The sequence below is a fragment of the Pagrus major genome, chromosome 6, assembly GCF_040436345.1.
Source record: "Pagrus major chromosome 6, Pma_NU_1.0".
Lineage (NCBI taxonomy): Eukaryota > Metazoa > Chordata > Actinopteri > Spariformes > Sparidae > Pagrus > Pagrus major.
Genome location: NC_133220.1, coordinates 17508183 through 17528879, shown reverse-complemented (window position 1 = coordinate 17528879; position 20697 = coordinate 17508183). Strand labels below are relative to the sequence as shown.

The 20697-nt window shown below is 40.7% G+C and overlaps 2 protein-coding genes across 3 annotated transcripts in view; one reads left to right on the top strand and one right to left on the bottom strand.

Annotated features, from left to right (window-relative positions):
- Positions 1 to 7825, bottom strand: ptgis (prostaglandin I2 (prostacyclin) synthase). The gene is made up of 10 exons (XM_073468532.1): positions 7755 to 7825; positions 6995 to 7118; positions 6494 to 6669; positions 6256 to 6402; positions 6032 to 6144; positions 5410 to 5591; positions 2697 to 2859; positions 2210 to 2391; positions 1605 to 1756; positions 1 to 261 (listed from the first exon to the last, which is right to left on the bottom strand). Exons 1-10 carry the CDS (start codon positions 7823 to 7825, stop codon positions 102 to 104), a joined length of 1470 nt encoding a protein of 489 aa, XP_073324633.1. The 3' UTR covers positions 1 to 101.
- A 5764-nt stretch (positions 7826 to 13589) lies between these two features.
- The window catches only part of LOC140998512 (SLIT-ROBO Rho GTPase-activating protein 3-like), a 36235-nt gene continuing 29127 nt past the window's right edge, over positions 13590 to 20697 (top strand). For both annotated transcript variants that reach the window (XM_073468827.1, XM_073468826.1), the window contains exon 1: positions 13590 to 14002. In XM_073468827.1, coding sequence (XP_073324928.1) covers positions 13936 to 14002 — 67 coding nt within the window. In that variant the 5' untranslated portion in view covers positions 13590 to 13935. The remainder of the gene's footprint in view (positions 14003 to 20697) is intronic.

Genomic DNA, 20697 nt, shown 5'->3' with positions numbered 1-20697 from the left:
TCAATGATTGTAAATATGATTAATTATATAATAGAATAAATAGTACATATAACAAAAAAGGTTATCAATCAACAATATTTACAGTTAATTAAATCGTCAAGTCACATTTCAGGCTGCGTCCTCTTCAGCCTGTATCTGACCTGCAGATCTCCGTCAGGCTGGAGCATCCCAAAGCCGTAGCGACTGGGATTGACTGGTGGCAGTTTAGCCTCTGGGTCGCACATCTCCAGATCGAGATGGGTCAAGAGTAGGAACACAAATCTATGGACACGAGAGAGAGAGCAGCTTAGAACAGGCAACACTGATAAACAGGACTTATTAGACAATACTCATATCAGCAAATAAAGGTTTCACACATCCAGTTAAAGACAGGAAACCACATCATGTAAATACACCAGTCTGATATAAACGCCTGAAAATAACAGAGTCCTAAAGTCTTCCTAGTGTATACAATAACATTAAAGGGACAGTTCACCCTCAAATCAAAAATGCATACTCGTCCTCTTACCTTTAGTGCCATTTATCCATCTAGATTGTTTTAATGTGAGTTGCCTAGTTTTGGAGATATCAGCCGTAGAGATGCCTTCTCTCAAATATAATAAAACTAGACGACACTTGGCTTGTGGTGCTCAATGCACCAAAAGATGAAGATGAAATACTGTATTTCCACGCAAGAGGAGGCATACATGTACTCCTGGATGAAAGAATCGTGCATGTGACAGCAAGGAATGTAAACCTTTTCAATGTTCTCTCGTCCATGAGCAGATGCACACTTCCTTCGGTTCAGTGATATGGTTGGCAGGTGTAGGTCAGCAGAAAGAAAATAGTTCCTATTCAACTCAACTATCTTTTGGCGCTTTGAGTACCACAAGCCGAATGCCATCTAAATACATGCAATCTGAGAGAAGGAAGACATCTCTATGGCTGATGTATCCACAAATTGGCAACTCGCACCAAAACAACTTAGATAAGTTGCCTTTAATGCATTAAGACCTTGGGTGCCCATTATATATGCATTTTAAACACCTAAAAGAGGGTTTTCTGAAAAACGTTCACTGAAACCTTTTATTTCTCAGCCTCTGGAAACTTGAAATGAAAACCATTTAAGAGCTTTAAACTTTGGCTCTCATTGGAAATTATTGCCTTTGCCTTAATTCATTGTATTTCTTCAGTCATGTGTCTCTAAAGTGAACACGCTCACGTTGCATCCGGCCTTAATGCTCCTTCTTTTTGTTTGTTGTAGATTACAAGGACTAACCTTTAATCTTTGTAACTGGATATGACGTCTGACAGAGACGCTCTCCCAACTGAATGTCCTCCAGTGCACTTAACCTTTTTCATACAGTTCATTTCAGAGTATAAGCAATTACTTTATAACAGCTTGTTGCTAATGACGATAGCGGACATGAAAGCTGCACTGAAATGACAGAAGGGAGAATTATATGTGGAGATGGATTTCACTGGTCTGGTAATTGGTGTGAAATTGGAGGAAATGCTTTGATCATGTATGTATCATTCTAAAATATGTAAAAGTAAAACTGTAAAAGATAAATCATGGACAGATTCAAAATTGAAAAGAAAAAGCAGTGGATCTTTACACTCACTGTTTCATGGCTGTAACAGCAAACTCTTTCCCGACGCACATGTTTCTGCCTGCACCCCAGGGCATGGTGTGATACTTCAGCCTCTTTCCATCCTTGTAGAATTTATCCTTCACCGTCATATCGTCATTTAAGAAGCGATCATACTTGAAAACCTGTTAAGACGTGACACGAGAGAAAACAAACAAACATGAAGGCGTATGTTAAACATGCGCTTTATAATATCATGCAAATCGGTCTGTTCACGTGTTTCTTGCTCCAAATCCTCTGTTAAAAATTATATGCAATTATCACCTCTGACCATTGAAGACAAGCAAACAGAATGAACATTGGGAATTGATCTCGCTCTCTTGCTAGTCAGCTAGCTGTTTAATTTGTAGGCATTTAGCAGCTTATCCCAAAGGATGTATTCTGTCAGTGATTCTCATCGCACTGCTTAATCCTGCCTCCTCAAGACTGCTTTGTGCACTATACCATAGCTGAACAATGTAGGTACGCAACTATATGTGTCGTGATGGCGGAGGCTCCATTCCCAACACTTATCATAAAAACAGTTGGATTTTCATGTCTGCACTTTGGTCGCGGTGTGTATTTGCACATAACGGTACCTGTGGTTCTTGGTGTATCTCCGGGTCCATTTGAGGGCTGAGGAAGGGGAACAAACACACTTTGTCCCCACGTCTGAGGTGATACTCCCGTCCACTGGCCATGCGCAGGATTTTGTCCTGCAAAACCTCTCTGCCGATCATTACCGCGGCGGTGAGCCGTAGGGTCTCACTCAGAATGCTATCTGTAGAATGGAAAGGACAGCAGAGTAGATGATGTCAGAGGGCTGTCAGCGTGAGTTATGTCAGCAGTGCCCTCGGGCATAATTTGGAGAGGCACAAACATTTGCACGAAATTATTTTATGGAAAAGGCAATCATTATTTAATTGAATCAAAGGTCTAACTTTTATTGTGACTGTCATTCTTTCTTATCTTGTTATTCCCAACAATTCAAATGAGCTTTTGTTTCCATTTCGCTGGAGTGACTAAACCCAGAGGTGGAAGAGCTCAAGTGAATAAGTAAAGAGGCTGCTAGCAGCTGTTACACACCAAACACAGGTGTGCAGTGGGCTTCCACTGGGTTGATGTGGGGATGCTGTAGGGAAGTGGCATGGAGAGGAAGGCCTCTGATCTCTGATTTAAGAGCCTCCATGGCCTCAGGGTGAGTGAGCAGGAAGCCGAGGAGCCAAAAGGCAGCAGGTCCAGCATTACACTGAAAGAAAAAAACACAAAGCATAGCCTGTACTTTAAAACACAAGCTTCTAGTAAGAAAGAATATAAGCAAGAATATTTTGTATATATGGACATACAATGCATATAATATATAGAGAAACTTCCTATTATTTCAACTAATGTTCTCTCAGCTCTCTGTAATGCTGCTATCTGAATATGACTGATATGAGGAGTCAGTGAATCAGACCAGGCTTTGTCGAGACTGCTGTCAGACCTGTCTGGGAGAGACACCTGAGCCTGTCACACAGTAATTGCTATGGGTTAAGGGACCTGTTCTTCTTACCTCTGAAAATCTCAGGTCAGATCTCTATTGACAGCAAGGGCAAATGCTCAAAAGTGACTAAAGGTGCATCACAATGTCTTTCCTGCCCTCTTAGACCTTCAGATCACCAGAGCTTTTTGGAGGAATAGTTTGGCATTTTGTAAAATATGCTTTGAGAATTTTCGTGCATTCATGTGGTGTTGGGACATTGTTTCATTCAGGACTGGTGGACCACCACAGTACGAACATTCACAGCAAAGCAAGATACATGTAAATGTATGTAACTTTCACCACCACGAATCTCAACCAACAGGCTTTAGAGTTAGCGTGAAGTTATGTCACAAGGGCTTTTTATCGTGTGGTTAAAAAGTTGTACATAGGCCACAGTACGAGAAAATGAGTATTATTTTGAGCTTTTTTCTTGTATGTTGTTTGAGGACAAATGAACAGCACTGTTCAGACATTAGACTTTCCTAATTCAATATAAATATAATCATTATTCAATAATGTCTTTGTACTTTTTGCAAATTTGCAAAATATGCTTGTGCAGTATTCTACAGACATTCAGACTCTATTACAATCTGTGAAATTAATCTTTATCAATCATGTGATTCCGATTCAATTCAAAATACTTTATTTGTCCATTAAAGGACAATTCAAGGCAATGTGCCTGAAGTCATAAGCACACATAAACCATTGATTTGAACACATTAAAATAAAAGAACAATCTAAATTTAATTAAATATGTTCTATCCATATTTATCTTTGTTGTATATATATTTAAGTTCTTGCCTGTGCCTTGTTTTCTGTTTTCTTTACGCTTTCTATTTTTATATATATGTAACGTTTTTCACCTTAAAATACCAGCTTCAAAATCATCTTGATGGTACAGAACCTTCAGACAGAGATACAGAAATGACGGGGTTCAATCTTGTCGTCTTACTCTTAAAGTCCCTCGATTAAGTATATTTTCCAATGCTTAAATATTCCTTTAGAAAATGATTTGACTCACTGGCAGCTGCATACTGGGAAAAGCTAGGAAGGCAAGACTCACTAAACACTCAGTCTATATATGTTCCAATCAATAACTTTGATTTGTTTGCAAATGGAGGGGGAACAGCAACCACCAGCCTGTGCAGGTGGATCCACGATGAAGTGGTAGGTGGCTCCAGTGAAATCCTAGCATCTGAAATACCTCAGTCTGCCTGTAACACATATATAAGCCAAATTCGCTGTGGCACGTCTCACTACTCTCACATCTAATCCCTCTATTCTCTGCAGTGGTGCTCCATTTTCCCTCCCAGACTGAGACTGTGTTGCTCTGATATCCCAGCAGACGTGATAAAACACAAACATGCTGGAGAGAAAGAGCGGTCTTTCCCAAAACCAGCAGAGCATCTGAAAAAGAGCCCGCAGTGGGTGCCTGGCAGAGGTTTCTCCTCTCTAAAATACTGTACACTGATGCTACTGGGTGAACAATCGCTGGTCCAGTGAGACTGGCAGGTTAACAGAGGGTTGGAGGTATTACAGCTAAAATGCAGCATATGAGAGCAGACATTAAAGACTATGAAACAGCTTGCTTTCTCCCCCACCTGGCCACAAAGAGGAATGACACCATGTTGATCTGAACATGTCTGTACGCGTGAGGTCGGGGAACATTTCTGCGCTCACACCCATGTCAATATTTGAACCGAAGTAAACAAATAAGACTTTGAAAATAAGATTTTATTCATGGGTTGAGAGTGAAGGATTAATCCATCGTGAACTCAAGTTTTACATATCGCATTTAAGCAACCTCTGTATCCATGCACACAGGTTAAACAACATTTCCAGTAGAGCTGCACTGTAGTCAGCAGTGGAAAACCTGACTGACAAAACTATTCCCACGTATGTGTTCCTGAAAGTCACAAAAAGAGGAAGCAACTTCAGCTGACTAACACTCTTCTCTTACTCACTGCTTTCACATTACTTCACCTCAAACAAAAATAAGATGCCACAGAAACTGATTCACATGATCAGAACTGGCAATGCTCCACTCTGAAATACAAGTTGAGGCAGGTAGCTGTGAGTGAACTGGCAAAGAGGAATCCACCGCCTCGCACTCGTGCATTGTTGTCAGGGTGAGCATCTTGGCGAGGAATTCATGCATGCAGTAAGGGTGTGGAAAGTTTGCATGATCTGGTATCAATGTGGCCTTGTGCCTGTTTGATGTTTGTGTGAATGTGTGGGTGTGTGTGGGTGAGAAAGAGATAATAAACCAGCTCTTACTTGTGTGGTCCACAGCTGCAAGAGTAGAGCTCTTTTTTGCATCTCTTCATCGACTCCCTCCTCCTGCAGGAAGCGATGGTAGCTCTGCTGCCATGAGTCCGACTCTGACCCTCCGCTCAGCTTGTCTGGGGACAGCAGCTCCCACAGTTGCTCCCGGGTTAAGTTGGCTATTCTACTTTCCCCTGTGAGAGATTCAACGTCAATTCATACATAAATTGCTTTGCTGTATACAGTATACATAAAGTCAGATACAGTCCAGATTATTCTTAATTTGATTCCAGCAACATGTTTCAAACAGATTAGGACAGGGGCAATTTGGAAAAAGACTCAGAAAGTTGTGGAACACACACAAAAAAAACCTGTTTGGATCATTTTACATGGAAGCAGGTCAGTTGGTAACATAGTCAGTTGGTGATAGTATCATGACTGGGTGGAAAGAACATCCTTGAAAGGCTCTTTGTTAGACACGATCGTTTGAAAGATATCACTACATGAGCTCAGGAACACTTTGTAAAACCAGTTGGTTTGCAAAGGCATTTTGTTTTTATTAACATTTTACGCATCCCAACTATTTGGGATTGGTGTTTTTATCTTACTTTAAATCACTCTTTGTGCAGCTTACCTCGTTTGAGTGTGCCGCGGGCCAGTTTGGTAAGAAGATCGTCAAACTTGCGAAACTCTGTGTAGACTGCAGCAGTGTCGTCTCCCCTCTCAAACAATGTTAGATACCCAGCCCTGTGCACAGCAATAAAGTTAGAAATATTCCTGCCTGTCACTCGTGGTAGTATGACCACTGACATCATTTTATTTTTAGTAATTTTTCTAGGCTAAGATGCCGTATGATACCTGAAGAGTAGGCTGTAACAAAGGCTGAAGAGTCCATCCTGTCTCCACCGTGAGGGGCTGCAGCCTTTTTGGTCACTCAGCAGCAGGTTCTGAAGGTGAGTGCTCATGGAGCTGCAGAGCCTGGAGAGACTGAGACCTTGAAAATGCCTGAGGAAAAAAAAAAAAGATAATGAGACTTGCAACACTCATGTAAAGCGGTGAACCAGAAAGTCTGTGTTTTTAGAAGATGCATCATTACTGTTCCATCCATTCCCTCTCGGCTGCGGGTTTGATGCTCGGCAGCTGCAGACTGAAGATTCTTTTCAGGAGCTGATTTTTACTGCGGCTGAAGTCCAAGAAGACAGTGTCACTCAGCACGGCATCGAAAGAGTTGGCTTCCAACAGCACAGTCACGTAACGACCAGCAACAAGGACCTGGGAGGACATCATTTTAGTTAATCCAATATATGGGTTGCAGTGGCTTCTGTGATATTAATCTTAGATATATGCAGATTAAAAGCATTATGGGAGACTAATGAACTTGCTGCCACCACCAGTGATTCATGATGTATTTTAAATTTCAGATCATAAATGACAATATCAGATCCGTGACGGACTCCCTGCAGACTCCTGTATGCAAAAACATCTTTGACCTGTTCTTTCAAACTACAGTACATATTGAAATGTACTCTATTTGACAGTCAAATGTTCTTCAACAAAAAAAACCCCTCTACATCACACAGGCTTTATTGGAACTTACTGTGAAGATATCCCCATGCTTTTCTTTCATCCGGGCCAAAAACTTTGCGGCATCTTTACCAAACTCAAGAGCGTGTCCCAACCACGGCAGGTAGCCTTTGTCCAGAGGTGGCTCATTTTTCTGTCTGTTCATGTACAAGGAAACTCATTTAAACAATTACAACAATGTGATACAGTTGCTTTATGTAACTTTCACCCCCACGAATCTCAACCAACAGGTTTTAGAGTTAGCGTGAAGATATGTCACAAGGGCTTTTTTCTCCTGTGGTTAAAAAGTTGCACGTAGGCCAAAGTACGAGAAATTGAGTATTCAATTCAAAATACTTTATTTGTCCATTAAAGGACAATTCAAGGCAATGTGCCTGAAGTCATAAGCACACATAAACCATTGATTTGAACACATTAAAATAAAAGAACAATTTAAATTTAATTAAATATGTTCTATCCATATTTATCTTTGTTGTTTATATATTTAAGTTCTTGCCTGTGCCTTGTTTTCTGTTTTCTTTACACTTTCTATTTTTATATATATATTCTTTTATCTTATCTTTTCACAACATGGGTCTGACAGAAAGACATTTCGATCCTCTGTATGTCCTGTACATACGGCAGAATTGACAATAAAATTGACTTTGAACAAAAAAATAAAAAATGATAATACTAGAAAGAAGTTAACTTTGAACAATGATTTATAGCAGTGGCCAGTCCAAAACTGACCGACTACCAAGCAAGCGAATATCAACATGAATGAATGGCTTTACCTTGTGCGAGTGGAGTAGAGAAGCACCAGTATCAGCAGACCATTAAATAATAAGAATATTGTCCATAACATGTTTCTGTCAAGTCTGATACTTGTCCTGTCCTGCAGATAATTTACTCCATAGCTGCTGGCAACTCTCTTATATCTCTGAGCCAGGTTCAGCTGTAACTACTGTTTGCTAGGAGGGGTGGAAAGGCGTGGCTTGCGACACAAAGCGTTACACAATACTGTGAACTAGACAGAGTGAGACCGCACAAAAACCTCCACATCCTGAGTCTCTCACACAAACAGCAATTATTCAAAACACCACTTAACTATCCAAAATATTTAGAGTTCAAATGCAGAAAACAAACACATTTTAGAAGAGTGTATACAGCCTACATAAAAAAAAGTCTTTCTCATACACTTCATACAGTTCATGGAAAAGCCACATGCCACAACATTTCATAGCAGTGACATCATCAAGGTAGAGGCACTCATGTTTCGTTTGATAAGGGGCGATGTCAGGGCGGGCACACATATTTGTTGACGGCTGTCATACTGCCACATTTTCAAAATGCATTGATGAGGAATCTTACAATATTAACATCTAATTTCCCTGTAATATTGTGAAATGTCCATTTTTACCTCCCTTTCGATGACTTCACAGTCAGAAGTATCTATTGATGACGCTGTCTGACACACTGAAACCAATTATTAATTGACCTAACACTGACAGGTGCTGTTGCTAGTCTGAATTTGTTTATGCCCATATATGATAATGTGATTCTACTTATATTCCTACTAGTGAATGAATAACTTAATGAAAACAATTGTACAACCTATCTAAATCATCTAAACTATAAATCCACTGTGATGATAAAAGTGATAATTGTATTGAAGGTATACACTACTCAAAATCTGGTTTGGTGAAATATTTCATTTGATCTTTATTGCACAGGCATGCACATCAGATATGCACCCATATCCCAAACTAATTTTAAGTAGTGTAACTCTGATTAAGTGTATAGGCTACATTCATATATTTCAAAATAAAGCAGCATAAGGAGGGCTGGTACAAGCACTGTGCTGGTTTACAGATTATTCAGATTGTTGGCTGGTTGCTTGTACACTGTACCAGCAGAGGGTAGTCGTGCACTTATATTAACCTCACCTTTCAGCAGCTTGAGACAAGTTCAGCAGTAGAAACTGATGTGAAAACTTCTCATGCTCAACAGCTCCACAGAAAGCAGCTTCTCAGCTTTTCACCTGTAAATGACAAGGAAGTTAACGTCACAGCGTCTGAGCTTGATAGGTAACTTAACCACGTGGCACATGTGCGAACATTTCTTGCCAAACAATGCGCATGTATTAAGAATTCAACCAGTATATTATCCCTGTAAATATACGTGAGGACTACCAAGGATAAGTCAGAAGATAAAACCATAGTAGGCGAAAAAATGAGTTGTTAAATCCGCATAGATTGTTTAAACTGTCAAAAAAAGTGTTTTGTTTGTAATAAAGTATCAAAGAGCAAGGACAAGTTAAATGAAACAAAAATAGCCTTACGATATTAATTTGCGAGATTTAAATCAGTCATTTGAGGGTTTCTCAACACATTAAGTAGCCGCCAGCTTACAGCTAATGCTAACATTTTGTGTGCTCTCCGCAAACTGACCGTACTAGCAACATCATCAAACTTCAGTTCCTACTACCGCAAACGTTTCCACCACAATGTGCATGAATCTTATTTTCATATTTTTAATTCATGCATCAAATGTACACTGAGAGTAAACTGTCAAAGAAAATGGATACAAACACACACCTGTAATTTACCATGTTACAAGACATGATAGGCTACAGACTAGTTTATAATCCCGTAAATGAGCCACAAATTCTGATCCCCAGCTCAATGTTGTAGCCTGTTTTACACTTAAACAACTTAACATTCAACAAACTACTGAACAAAATACCAATATAGCTACTGAATATGTAAAAGGGTAATAAAAACATCACGTGTGATCATTGATCATGTCCTGTATGAGCTCATGAAGCATGAAACCCATGATAATATATTAATATCATCACATTATAATCCCAGACTATTTTAACTTTAGTGTAGCCTACACATTTCATTGATATCAAATACCTTTCTCATATAAATAAAGTGAGTAAACCTAAGCACAAATGTTCTAAGATTACTTACAAGCTCTTTTACAGGATTGATGTTGGATTGATGTTAGCAACTTGATCCAACTTTCAACACATCATTGGCAACAATGCTCACAAATTTAGAGTTAACAAAATGCTTCATGTCAAAACTGTATTACTGGCACCATGAGACAATAAAATGACATGGCCAACTTATTTACAAAGTATTTTTTAATAACTTGCCATAGCTTTGAGTGTATGACACGGTTCATCTTTATCGTTTCCCAGTATCAGAATGAATTTACAAACCATATTCTAACATACAGTATAAGTTAAACATGTAACATCTAGATTTAAGTAAAATGATCAACAGACTGATGGTGTAAACATCAACACTCCCTTGGTGCTCTGGGCCCTCAGTCCAGACCACTAGATGCACAGCCAAGTGAGCTAACTAGCTCAAAGCAGCTACGGTTATCAGCAGTTAGCGGTTAGTCTGATGATATGCTGCCCTTATATTTTGAGTATGAATTTGATGGTTGAGGTGGACAATTCTTACATATTGCACGTTTGAAGAATGATCTAAACAACAAAACAATTAATTCCAGGTAGTCATGGTGTACACCCAGTTTCAGTATGATATGTTTGATATTTTCTGCTTTGCTTTAAAACACATTTAGTTCCATTTGACCAAGCTGACCTCAAATTTGATTTCGCTCCTTCAAAAATCATATATTCATTGTCTAATGCTTTCTATTCAAACACTCTCAGACATTTCCCCAAGGAGGGGAAGGGGCTAGCAGGACAGCCAGCCAATAGGGGCAGGGTCTCAGGAATAATGATGTTATTATGTTAATGACCCTAAATTGCCTGCTTCATAAAGGGTGGGTGTGGTGCACTGGAAGCCAAACAAACAGACTCTGGTGTAAACAAACATCACATACAATATCACATACAAACAAATGACAAAATCTGCATCCTCTTTTGAAACCAACAGCGTATCGCTTCTTTACATAACAGAACAATACATAACTCTTAGAGGCCACAATCATGACTGTTGGTTAAAGAGATGGTTAATCTATATATTTTACATCAAAGTCAGGGTGAAACTACACATGTTGTCCTCATTCAGATCTAATGAGATCAAATGTAAAATATTTATACTACTAAATAGTCTTCAGCTTCTTCAGTTGCTTGTAACACTGCAAATGTGAAGTAATCTACAATAACAACAATATTTTGATTTCAATAACTTGACTTTTCTTAAACTCCGTAACATACACTTGATTTATCAGTTCATTAGGAACAGATGTAAAATCGGCTGCTATCCAATACAATAACCCTGCGGTGTGAGTGAGGCCATATAAAACAATAGCCTTAATTAAAAATGAATAATATTTTGGAACAAAAAGCATAATCCTCAATAAATCCACCATAAGGACTGCTATAATTCTCACATTCACACAGCGAGGGATCTTTATTAGCCTCCTGAAGGAACCGAATGTTTTCTAGGTGGACCATGTGATGATCATTCCTCCTGTAAAGGCCTATAAGTGGATGGTGTTAAAGTTTCCGTGGCCTAGTTAGACACAGCTTTTTCACATTATTTTCAAACCCACCCCGACTTTTATCAGGCTCGCTCTGTGGCCAAAGGATTGGTGAGTAACATTTGCTCAGGAAATTAGAAGTTGAAGTGGAGATTGTGTGGTGAGAACTGCACGGTTCCCCCTGCAGATTTCTCCTGGACTCTGTCCCAGCTTTAACAGTTGCCACGGGCTGACAGTAGCCCACAGATTTCCTGAGAATTGGGTGCAAAGGCCAAGGCACCAGGATATCTTGACGCAGTTAGAAAATGCAATCTTCGCACAGCCTTTATAAAGAAAGTGCTCGATTATCCCTGTGCAATACAAAAACACATTTTGGCTAGTTGTCAAAGACGTGGTACACAGCAGCACTAAAGAAATCACTAGAAGTTATTTGAAGGGAAGAGCACTGAGGGGGAAAGAGCAGGACAGAGTGACTCATTGAGCCAGCCTGCCTCACTCAGGGGAGATACTCCATCAGCTTTGTCAAAATGTTGCAACTGTGGAGTGGAGGACGAGTTTGGTGTTAACACAGGTCATCTGTAGCACTTCAGTGTTTTTCCACTCAGAAATATGTTTCTGTGATGTCAATTAGTCGGCTTGTTCACACCAGAGAAGAAACCACAACCATAGGCTACTTTCTCGACTATTTTATTGTCCAAATTGCTGTTTCCTAACATTTGGATGTCCTGTATAATCTGTATAATTTGATTATTTGTGGGAATAGTAGTATGAAAATGATCTACATTTGATTTGAAGGCTACACAGTAACATCAGAGAGCTTACAGCTCAACATGGACCAACCCAATCGCCAAAATACATTTTGGCAATGTACATTTCTGCAACCATGGATTGTTGACATTTACATTTCTTTATGTTGCAGTTTTGCACTTCTTCAGGCTCAGTTTTAAATGTTATGTTGTGACAACACTGTGATCACGGTCTAATTAGGTTTAGGCACATTGGTTATGGTTAGGAAAAGATCATATTTTGGGTTGCTTGGTTCGCAGGTTTACAGCTGGAAATGATCCCGAAACGTTGTCAAAGATTTCCAGCGGTTTCACACTTACACTAAATACTGTCTCGAACAGTGGTCTCTGGCTTGACAGTCTTCTCGTCCAGCTGTAACGAAACCACCGTCCCCTCGGCCTCCCAACATGTAAGTCACCTCTTATCAAGTGATGTGACGTGATATGACAGGTATTGTTGAAATGTCAGTATCGTACGTGACACCTTTGCTTATCTACAGTATTGAATTCTACCATATTGGTGTTTTTGAATTATATATATACGGTATCTCAACCAAAAAAAACCTTCTATTTTCATTTGTCAAGAGTAATATAACTGAGAATATTAATTGTGTAGTGGTGTGATATCTAATTGTACTGTTGCAACCCCACCTGAGACTGAAACACACTGAGACCGAGCCACATCTTCTGCAGTGTTCAAACCCTGAGGTCCCAGACACTAATTACGTAATCTTGATATTTAAAGATCTCATAATTATGAGAATTTTTTAAAAATGTTTTTCATAATTATACCTACTCATCAAAGGTCTGAGATCACACAGCAGCAATGAGAGGACTTCTTTAAAAACAGCCCACTATTTTATTTGCATTACAGAATGAAGATGCCAGCATCTCATCCATTCTGTCACAGAAAACTGTTTCTGGGCTGACTGGAGATCTACACGCCAAACATTTGAATGTTGAATTGAAAACACATCTGTGTTGTTGAAACCCTGTATTGTGCAGTTAGCTTTTCATCTTTCTGCTGTCCTGGAAGCACTTATCAGATCCTGATCACTAACACATTATTGTCTCCATCTGTGGACTGCAGCATACTGTGTGTGGGATGGCAAAGGTTTGCTTATCAGTTCACAGAGACCTATCTTAAACCATCCATGAGGAGGAAAGTGGTGAAGAAGGGAAGGGGCTGAGGGGAGGAGTCTCACATTGACTTTCACATCCATTCAGCCTTTTTTTCTGCAGCAGCATTGAACTTGCAGTGAGACAGAGGGAGAGAGAGAGAGAGAGAGAGAGAGAGAGAGAGAGAGAGAGAGAGAGAGAGGGAGGGAGAGACAGAGAGGCAGACTGGACAGTGTTGTGCAGAAGGAGCTCGGTGCTATCATCGCAGAAGGCTGCCATAGCTGCTCCTTTCACTGAAATGTACATCAAACGTGAGTTGTTTTCAGATTCACTGAGGAGTGCTGCTGGAGAAGAGGAGTGGTCGGGCACGGAGAGCATTATGCGCTTCTAGGTCGACGTCGCCTTGGACGCAGCGCACCAGAGAGAGAGAGACCTCAAAGTGCGTTTTTAATCTGCGAAGTTGAGCGAAGCGGGCGATGGTTCGCGTCTGATTGTTGCTCAACTATCCGGAGAGGACTGCAGACAGGGCTGATCGCTGCATTGTGCCAAACTGAGACGCTGATTCCTGCCCGAGGATTGCACAACCCCGCTCTGCTCCAAAATGTCATCTCATGCGAAAGTCAAGAAGGACAAAGAGATTATTGCCGAATATGAGACCCAAGTGAAAGGTTGGTAACATGCAGGCCTGCTCGTATTGTTATTCTGTGTGTGTGTGTGTGTGTGTGTGTGTGTAGCCACTATTGCGTAACTTAACCACACTGCTTTATATGGCTCTCAGTGTGCAGGGCTGAGGGGTGGGACAGATTTTTGTAGTTGGGGATGACAGACACATTTATTTCTGACATACCTCTCATAGAGTCATGTCCTTTTTCAAGCATATGGGATGGATGCTTTTACTTGAATCCAGTGATAACTTGGCAGAACCGGTTTCCCTGTGCTTGAAGATTACTATGTGCTCTGTTAACATGCCTAGCCCTGCATGTGTGGGGAAGCTTGTGGAGCCTGAAGACTTGCTTTAAAGTGCAGCTGGTGTTTTGTGTGAGATTGTCCTCAAAGCTGCAACACCCAACAAGGGAATGTACCAGTTCACCTTGGACAAGCTCTCCAATAGACTGGAGGTCATGCACCTCCACAGGATACCTCCACAGGAGGCACCTGGGTCCATTTTACAACTTCTGACTGAAGCAAAATAAGGTTAAAAACAGACATCGGATGATGTGATGGTGATTGTGTCATTTCAAAAGCCAGTATGGTGAGGGATGAGTATTTTCCTGACACTCTGGGACAAAGTGTAGTATCAGGAAGGAGAGGGGGGGCCATGCTTGAAAAGATCACACAGCAAACAGTTCAGAAAGTCCATAAATAATGTATGCTGTCTGTATGAATTATGAACCATGAAAGGATTTTACTGTCTGCCGCTAAATACGTGACTGGATAAAGCACCCAGAGACACAGAGGATTGGTCCAGTCAGAGAAGGATGGATATAGTTGGCTGTCTTTTTGTGTTTTTACAGACAGCTTCATTAGGTGTAAACTCTAACGCTTCTGTGCATCACCTTCTCATGCCTGTGGTTTTGCTCTGTAGCATGCATCAGGTTTTATTCATAGAGGCAGACATCCTCACAGCATAGGCTTTCATTTAATATGTTACCATTTTAAACCATGATAATGATGCACTATAGATATCGTTGCTAGTGTTTTATATGGTTTCACCCAACAGGACTGCAGATCTCTAAAGCGACAACAACCGAGTTGACTTTAGAAGAGAAAACGCCGATTGAAACCGATGGTGCAGGCCACAACTCGACACCTTTGCTTCAGTTTAAGTCATAATATAACATTTTTACGCCTTTTTGTGCCCTTAGCGATAGTTAAAGGCAAAGGGATGTATTTACAAGGAATTTTAAAGGTGCAATATGTAAGAATTAACTGTAGCTGCTTTTAGCTAGTTAGCTCAGTCAGCCGTGCAGCTAGCGGCAAGCCCCCAGGAAGAGCGCCAGGCTGTGAATACAGTTTTCGTGGTGGCCAAACCATGTAAGTGCAACGTCACGGGATGCACTGCAGCTCAAAAAGACTTTTTGCCATAAGCTGACATTCTGAGTGCTGTATCGTAGGCAACTGGACGTGTTTCAGTTTCTTGAAGACGCTTCACCTCTCATCCAAGAGGCTTCTTCAGTTCTGTCTAACTGGAGGGGAGTTGCAGGCTTTTAACCTCTGTGTGGGAGTGTCCCTACAGAGTCGTTAAGGACACGTGTGAGCTCTGAGTGGCCCTAACGACTCTGAAAAAGTCTAGAAGAGCCGCACGATTCTAGTTAGCCGGGCGCTAAACCAGAAGTTAGCCGGCTTGGTTGGTGGAAGTCTCTAGTGCGCATGCTCTATGGGCCACACAACGCGGAAGAGTCACTGCCACTGAGCAGCTTTCATAATAAAAATACAGATTTAATATAACGTCCTTGGTTAGCGGTCTGGACTGTGAGCTTGCACCTCTTGGGGAGTGTTGGTGCTTACACCGCTAGCACAGGAGCTTTGGACTGAGACAGACTGAGGCTAGCTGGTTAGCATGTTAGCTTCAGTAGATATCTCCTCAACATAATGCATAGACATCATAATGTCCGGCACAAAACCCTGTATTAAACCAAAAATTATTTTCTCTACACTTACCTTTTGTGCAGATTAATTGGCAGTTATTAACATGCAAATTTCTTCTTTGCGATTTTATCGTCACTTGGATATCATTGGTTGTGTCTCGTTCACTACTCCCTACTCACTTCCTAGAGAGTCCTATACAGAGGACTACATAGTGAGCTCATCAGTCAAATGAAAAAGCATTTTTGGACACCATTCAGGTCATTTTTGTCTCCTCAGCGCAATGCATGATGGTATACAATGCTTGGTTAGTGACCATCGGTTGTATAAAATCTCCCACTCTACATTTGGACGGCACTAAAAAATGGCAAACTCGCTACATAGTGGGTAGTGAGTGATTTTGGACACAACCATAGCCTCGTTTGCATCAGCCTTTGATTTAGCCTGGCCCATTAGTGCAGCTTTAAGATTTTTTTAATCTTTTCAATTTTTCAGTTTGATAGTCTGCTGCAGCTGAGCTTCTTGTAGGTTTAAACACCCTCGATCATATGGCTCATGTGGTTTATCCTGCTGTGATGTTATTTCCCCACGAGGTTCAGATCTGACCGTATAACGAACTACATCTGTCAGTCTAAACTTTAATATGGTCATGCTCCAATGCTCCCCTCCCCCATTAAGATTTTCATATAAATTTGATATCACATCCAGATTACAAATTAAACACATTCATCAATAATAAAAAAGTGTACAGCTCACCAGCTCAGCATTATTTTAAAAGACATTAGTGTCAGTCCAGCAAAAAACTAGTTTGAATTTATGCCAATCCACAGAAACTGGTGAAACAGTGATGCCATCGAATGCAATATTGGTGCTGATAGAGTCATCTGGGTATCTGTGCAAATATATCACCAAGGTCAATTTAGAAATTACTACTGTCGCACACACACCGAGCAAAAATGACGGAAGCGTGTCAGTATGTGTGTGGAATGAAGAGTAGGAATAGCATTTATCAGCCAGAGGTGTGCTGTACTTTCTGTCTGTCGCTCTCTTTGTCTGTCTGTTTGTTTGTTTGACTCCTTCACTCTCTCCCTCTGTCTCTCTCTGGTCTCCACAGCAGCTTTGTGGCTGAGAGAGAGCCATCACAGCTCCGTCTCAGTTTCAGGAAAAGCTTTTAAGCTGACATCTTAAGCTCATTTGCAAACTGGGCTTAGATCAGTTCGGAGCTGTTGGGGCTTTACTCTGACACTGACACTGGTCTCCAATAATGCTGAGTTGCTGACTGCACAGCGGTTCAATCAGGCACAGACCTAATGCACTTTGCGGTACTTTTCAACACGCCACATTTCAGCAAACAGTGGGGCCTCGCTCACCTCAACGATGTTTGTGTATCTTGAGCTCAGAACGTCTGGGTGTGTGTTTACGATTATTGTCACATGCCGTTCCTGATTCATGGATGACAGACATGAGATACTGCTTAGTATCTGCCACCATTTAGTCATTATCAGCAGCTGATATCATATTTTCTGTTTGTGACCAATACATGATGCGTCTCTCTGAGTTGTACTTCATGCAGGTTTCTTTGTACAGTGTTTGAGTTAAAGTAATATTCTGTGTAGCTGACCAGTCTGAGGTATCTCCAAGCTTCCTGCTCATCCTGAAAGCCAAAAACAAGGAAATGAGGGGATGCCCTTCATTGTGCATCACACTGTACTTCTAGCTGCAGGCCACATTATCTTTAATGCCATTTGATTTGTTTGGAGCCTAGCCGCCTCATTCTCACACACAAATTGCCCTAATTGATTATATAGCACAGTAAATTGTAAGATTTGATGTTGCCAAGGGAACATATGGCAATGTGGAAGTTGTGCAACATTGACCTGACATAGACGTCTGTCCTTAAAATGCCACAAAAAACACAAAAGCCTGTCATATATGAACATTTGTAACATTTTGTGATAATCACAAATATCATCTCACTATAGGCACTCTTGCTGCCCTGATGTATCAGGAGCACGACACACCTCTCTGCGTGTGTTCATCATAAAGAAGGAATGCTTTGACCGATACCGTCTTGAAATGTCAGGGTTGTGTTACACAAGTATAACAATATCTTTGTTTACAGTGTCTTGGTAACATCTATGACACATTGTCCGTTGCTGTGTCGACAGATGCATGCACACAGTTGAGAGATTTAAAGAGAAAACCGCTTGGAATTCAGCCCACAATGTCCTGGATTTTTCCTGTCCTGTGGTTGCACAAATAGCGATGCCTTTCCTTGTTAGAGATGTTTATATCGGGAGAGCGAGAGGAAGAAATGTGAACTCAAGCAAAAAGACTGTAAAGGCATACCATAGCCATTACTGCATTCAGAAGACAAGTGTTCACAGAACGCAGCCTTGATTTGTACCAAATTATGTCAACGTGTCAGTCTGGGTTAGGACACATGTGACTAGCCACGCATGGCTAACTGCAGACACAGCCCCGGAGACTGCTGCTGGCCACTGCGATAGCTGTGCTAGGCTAATTTGAGCAGGCTACCGTGTGGTGACAAGGACTCCTCACAACGTGATATTTGGTGCTCTCTGTTTCAGCAGTAGAGGAGCCTAACTGGCAACCCTGCAAGGCAACAGTGACCAATAGTATCCCCCCATTTCATTACGTTATCTGTCAGAGATCCAGACACGTAGCCGCTGCAGACGTGCCCCGTTTGAACTTCAGGGTGAAGGAGGAGGTCAGCGCCTCGTAACAGCTGAGCTCAGGAAGGTACTCTCCTTTTCTCAGGCAGTAAACACTCATGACTAAACGATGAGGATGACGTGAGGGACGGTGCAGAGCGGGGACAGTCTGTATTATAGTGGCTTGATTTTAGTTTTATGAAATTAAAAAAACATAATCAGCTTGGGTGATATCTAAAATTTTATATCACGATATTGTCGTCAGGGCGGGGAGGATTTTTTTTTAACAATATATGTATAATTAAGTATTTTATTTAGTTTTATTTGTATTTTATGTTGATTATTAGTATGAATACATTTGTCTTTAGTTCTCCCTCTGCAGAAACACATCCAACACATTTAAATAACAAATGTATATTAAAGGTGCACTATGTAGTTTTGGGGAAGAAATTTTAATCAGAAGAGAAAGATCTTCATTGGTGGATTCTTTGTATGCCTATACAAACTAAAATAACAAACTCTTCATTTTCTTGACTGAATAAACTCTGGGGAACTTATTTCCCAGCTTGTTTATTCAGTTATGGAAAAAGCTAGCATTTCTGATTTTGTATTATTACCTCATTGATATTGTAAATACCTGAGTTTGAATTTCCTCTCCAAAAACTACATAGTGCCCCTTTTAAAATAAGAACTTTACTGCAACGAATGGACTGCAGAGATACAATATTAGGTGCAGCCGGTCTGTCACTGCTTTCCTTTTGTCCTTACTCTAGGGGGGCAGCCAGATGAGAAATGGCACTGATGAATTGAAATTAAAAATTTAAATACAGTCGGAGCAGGTCCTCTCAGAAGAATCACACAGCTGTTTAATATTCAATATGGTGAAAAATATTGCATATGATGAAGTACTATCATGCTGCACAGATGCCCTGCACTACAACTCTTGTTCTCCAGATGTAAAAAACAACATTTGTTTGTTTGTGTGTTTGGTAGACACGTCATCATTATTTTAAGAAATTTTTTCAGAGAAAATGAATATTGTGATTCAAAAATGAAAACATTCCCACTAATCCTGAACCGTACTGCAATCACAATAGTTCTCAAAATGATCACAATATGATGATTTTAACTATATCTAGCAGTCTTGTTGTGCATCAGTATCCCAAATGCTCAATCACAACCAGATTGGTGACTCAAGAAAGTTATTTTCTTCATTTCATTCCGCTTCGATGTTGCCCTCAAGTCTCTGGAAGCGATTCATATATGCTCAGAATGCTTGTTAAAGTCACCAGCACACAGCGGGATGTTAACCATATGGGTTAGAAGAAAAATAAATGTTACAAATGGGTAAAGTCCTATTAGTGAAATTTCCACAAGCCTTTGGGTGTGGAACATTTGATTCATTTTGGCTGCACGCTGTTCTCAGGCAGAGGAGCCGGTGTAGCACATGACTCTGCATTTCATTTAAGGACATCCGCACTATTGTGTCATCAATAAAAAGATGGAGAAGAGGCTGCGTTTGGCTTTTGAGGCTTACTTCTCCGTATATTATTCACTTGAGCTCCTTGCCAGCTTCCTCGTAATTATGCATTACTCTGCAAAGGCTTGAATCATTCATCGAACGTAGTGCAGTATTGCACAGTTTAAGTTCTAAAAATAACATGCTCACAGGAGAGCAAATGCAAATATCATGAGTCTGTTCGGGGTCTCACTGATAACATTATGCAGTTAAATCATTTCAGATTTGCTCACTATATCGTCTGCTCCTTTTTTTTTACACCGTCACTGTTTGATTGGAAATGATTAGAGTCACACAGGCCAGCAAATTGTGTTGTTCAGTAGTCTTATTTTAGCAGAGCGAGTACAGCACAGTGAATATTCTGAACTTGATTGCTGCCTCGTTCATCAGCGCGGGCTGTTTATTGAGTATTTCTAAGCGGAGAAAGTTGCCCTTGTCCTTGGCCATTATGCTAAACAGACTAACTGCTGCGACTGTCAGAGCAGGGAACTGGCCTGCTCTCATTCAGATGCCTCCAGAGGCATGTATCCAGGCAACTGGGCAACTATGGGGACCACGAGGGGTACATCTCCAAGCAGCAAGG